This window comes from Apteryx mantelli, chromosome 2, assembly GCF_036417845.1.
Source record: "Apteryx mantelli isolate bAptMan1 chromosome 2, bAptMan1.hap1, whole genome shotgun sequence".
NCBI lineage: Eukaryota > Metazoa > Chordata > Aves > Apterygiformes > Apterygidae > Apteryx > Apteryx mantelli.
In genome coordinates, this window is record NC_089979.1 from 34,872,290 (window position 1) to 34,876,306 (window position 4,017).

At 56.9% G+C, this 4,017-nt stretch overlaps 1 protein-coding gene across 1 annotated transcript; it reads left to right on the top strand.

Annotated features, from left to right (window-relative positions):
• The first annotated feature begins 385 nt into the window (after positions 1-385).
• Positions 386-4,017, top strand: LOC136991374 (transcription factor SOX-17-like). Its single transcript, XM_067292325.1, has 2 exons — positions 386-699; positions 845-4,017. Exons 1-2 carry the CDS (start codon positions 402-404, stop codon positions 1,765-1,767), a joined length of 1,221 nt encoding a protein of 406 aa, XP_067148426.1. The 5' UTR covers positions 386-401; the 3' UTR covers positions 1,768-4,017.

The following is a 4,017-nucleotide window of genomic DNA, read 5'->3' on the forward strand; positions in this document are numbered from 1 at the left end:
CCTGCTGTCATTACGGGAGAGCGGGGCCGGGATGAAGGGCCGGCAACAAACGCTCTCCCGGCCCCGGGGAAGGAACCGCCTGTCCCGCGGGGCGGCAGCAGCACCGCCCGCGCCGGCGCCGCGACCTGCTCAGGTGCCGGCCCGCCGGGAGGGGCCGCGGGGCCGCCCGCGCCGTGCCGCGCCGCGGAGCCGCCGACAGCCGCCGGGAGCCGCCGCCTCCGCGCCGCGCCGCGCCGCGCCCGCCCCCGCGGCCCCATTGGCCGCGCCGCTGCTCAAATAGGGCTCGGCGGGGGCAGCGGCCGCAGTGAGCGGGGCCCGAGCGCCGAGCCGAGCCCGTGCCGCGGCCCGTGCGGAGCTCTGGGCGCGGCGGGCGGCGCGGCGGGCGGCGCGGCCGTCCCGAGATGAGCAGCCCCGATGCGGGCTATGCCAGCAGCGACGACCAAGCGCAGGGGCGGTGCTCGCTGCCCATCATGATGCCGGCCATGGGCCCCTGCCCCTGGGCAGAGTCGCTGAGCCCCCTGGGCGAGGCGAAGGCGAAGAGCGAGGCGGCGCCGTCGGGGGCGGCGGGCGGCCGGAGCAAGAGCGAGTCGCGGATCCGCCGGCCCATGAACGCCTTCATGGTGTGGGCGAAGGACGAGCGCAAGCGGCTGGCGCAGCAGAACCCGGACCTGCACAACGCCGAGCTCAGCAAGATGCTGGGTGAGCGCGGAGGGCGCGCGGCGCGGCGCGGGCCGGGGGGAGGCGGCGCGAAGGGGCAGCGCGGCGCCCGGCCAGGCGGCGGCGGGGGCGGCGGGGGCGCGGGTCGCTCGGGGGCCGGCCGGTCTGACGGTGCGTGTGGGCGCAGGTAAATCGTGGAAGGCGCTGTCGCTGGCGGAGAAGCGGCCGTTCGTGGAGGAGGCGGAGCGGCTGCGGGTGCAGCATATGCAGGACCACCCCAACTACAAGTACCGGCCGCGGCGGCGGAAGCAGGTGAAGCGCCTGAAGCGCGTGGAGAGCGGCTTCCTGCAGCACGGCCTGGCGGAGGCGGCGGCGCCCGGGCTGGGCAGCGAGGGCAGCGGCGGCGGCAGGATGTGCGTGGAGAGCCTGGGCCTGCCCTACGCCGAGCAGGGCTACGCGGCGGGGCCGGGCGCGCTGCCGCCGGGCGCGGGCCACTACCGGGACTGCCCGCCGCTGGGCGCCGCCTTCGACGGCTACAGCCTGCCGACGCCGGACCCGTCGCCGCTGGACGCGGCGGAGAGCGAGGCGCCCTTCTTCGCGGCGGGGCTGCAGGAGGAGTGCGCGCTGGTGCCCTACAGCTACCCGCCGCACCCGGCGGCCGAGTACGCGCCGGCGGCGGCCGAGGGCGCGGCGGGCGCCGCGCTGCGGCGGCACCTGCCGCCCGGCGAGCCGCTGGGGCCGGGCGGCTCGCTGCCGGGCCTGCTGGGCTGCCAGGCGCCGCTGCACGCCTACTACGGGCAGATGTGCCAGCCGCCGGGCCCGGGGCGCCCGCTGCCCCCGCCGCCGGCGGGCGGGCAGCCGTCGCCGCCGCCCGAGGCGACGCAGTGCCGGGAGCAGCTGGAGCACTTGCCGCAGGACGAGCTGCTGGGCGAGGTGGACCGCACCGAGTTCGAGCAGTACCTGCACTTCGCCTGCAAGCCCGAGCTGGGGCTGCCCTTCGCGGGCCACGACGCGGCGGGGCTGCCGGCGCCCGAGGGCGCGGGGCCCGTGTCGGCGGCGGTGTCGGACGCCAGCAGCGCCGTCTACTACTGCGGCTACCCCGACGTGTGAGGCCGCGGGGGCTCGGCACGGACTGCCAGCGAAGCGCCCGGCCCCGCTCCTATTTATGTAATTTATTTGAATCTTGAGAACTGACAGGGTATCAGTGACCTACTCGAGGTTTGAAGATGCGACCCACCGTCTTGTTTTCCGAGTGGTGCAGGTCGAGCCATCTCTGTCCTACAGTGACATGTAAAACTGTTCCTACTGTGGAATTTTCAAACTTTGATCCTAGCTACATACTTGGAATATGATTTCTGAGATCTTGTTAGAGATCCTTATGCTTTTATAATCTTGTACAGAGTACTGGGTTTTTTATATGTTGGGTTTGTACAGAATAATTTTGCACTTTTACAAATAAAGGGAAAATAGTAAAACTGGTTGTTGATATCCCCACATAGAGATATCATCCTCTGCATATCCCCTGCTGTTTCAAGTAGCCTTCCTGAAGTCCCTTGCACTAAGGATGAGCTGTCACACCTAAGGGTATTTCTCTGCCTATAATCCCTTTCTCCTTCCGTCTGTCCTGCTCAAATTGTGAACAAAACTTCTAGTGTCTGGAAACTGTTTACTCCCGACTACTCCAACGATGATTTTCCAAACTTTAATAGGTGGCTTTTTAGACGTTTGATTGATAGGACTGAATTTAAAAGAATTAAGCAATCTATTTTCGAAGTGCAAAAAGAAGATAAGAAAGCTTTGACAGAATTATGTTAGGGTTTTGGTATTTCAGTGCTTTCAGTGAGCTTTTCAGTGTAATCGTGGAAACGCTGGATGCTATTAAGAATGTCAAAATAAGTGCTAAATGAAGCAGCTTCCTGGAGGGAATGTATTTCGTGTTCAAATACCTGCCTTCATTGCAGGGAAGTAGGGGATAACAGGTGTCTTCTGTGGAAAATGATACCAGTAAATCGGGGTTCAAAGCTGATGAAGAATTTAGTCTTGAACGTCTAAAAGCCGGAGACCTACCACCACTAGTTTGCTCTAACATCAAATCACAATAATGCATTAAAACCTACATTTTCATCGTCTTTTTTTTCCGAATAGATTCCTTTTAAGTTTTCATACTGTACTATCGCATTTTGACTATAGGTCGAAGTACCTTTGTGACTGACAGGTATGTGCTTTGCCCTTAAACATCTGTGGGGGGAAAAAAACTTTCATCTAAATGGTAGTACTAATTCAAGCTGTGGAGTGGGATTGATAAATTCGTTGTGTTGAATCAGAAGGGAATAGTCATCCAGGTCGTTTTTCTTCCCTAGATAACAGCGGCGGAACGGAGCCCTGGGGAGGGAGCTGCGGCAGAAGTGGCAGACTTGCCCAGTGTTTAACCTCCTCAGGAAGGGAAATTAAATCGGTTGCATTTTTAAATTACATTTAAATTGGCTTTTGTTTTTATCGGTGGAAGATAAAATAGCATACACAGACCCAGATACAAGCTGACTCAGTCAATGAGTTTCAATCATAGCCTAAACCAGATATGTTAGCAAAAATTGAATGTGTATACTGCATACTATTAGTGAGTTTTGAATTAAAATACACTTAAACCCTTATTGTTCTGTAAAATACTGTACCCGCTAGTTTCTTAATCCTCCCGTTTTAGTTTTCAAATAGTCTTCAAGCTCCCACGTGTGCTTAGACACCCACCCTACCTTCTCTTCGCTCCTCTTCCCTCTGTCCACGGGATAAGTGATCTGTTCGGTAATGACATACCTCAGGACAAAGACACTAGATGTCTTGGTGATACTATAATGTGGAACAATTTTTATATACTATTTATGATGCGAATATGTTGAGGTCTGTCCCACAATATAGTATATACAGTAAAATATCTGGAGCCTCACTGAGAAAGTTCTGTTACTGTTATGGGCTGTTAATAGTAATTTTATAACGTTGCTAAGCATAAAGAGACTAAATTGTGCATGAGAGATAATGGTTTTGTATTGGTTGAGGTTTCCTTCTATTATACAGTTTTAACATCCAGGATTAAACTAAGTTCGTCTTACCTTTTTCTCGCACGTTCATGACTTTCTGGAGGAAAATCACTTATTTGGGGGGGGGGAAGGGAATAAATCGTTATTATGCTTTCGGCAACTTTGACCACAATCTCTTGTTATTTTTCAATACGTGCAGGTTTTGCTCCCATCTGCTCTCTCTCCTCCTTCCCCCACCGCTCCAAACTCTAAGGCAACTGAAAGCTTAAGCGAACTTTGAATCTGTAGGCGAGTTCATGAAGTTTGAAAGACTTCTACTTATTATTTA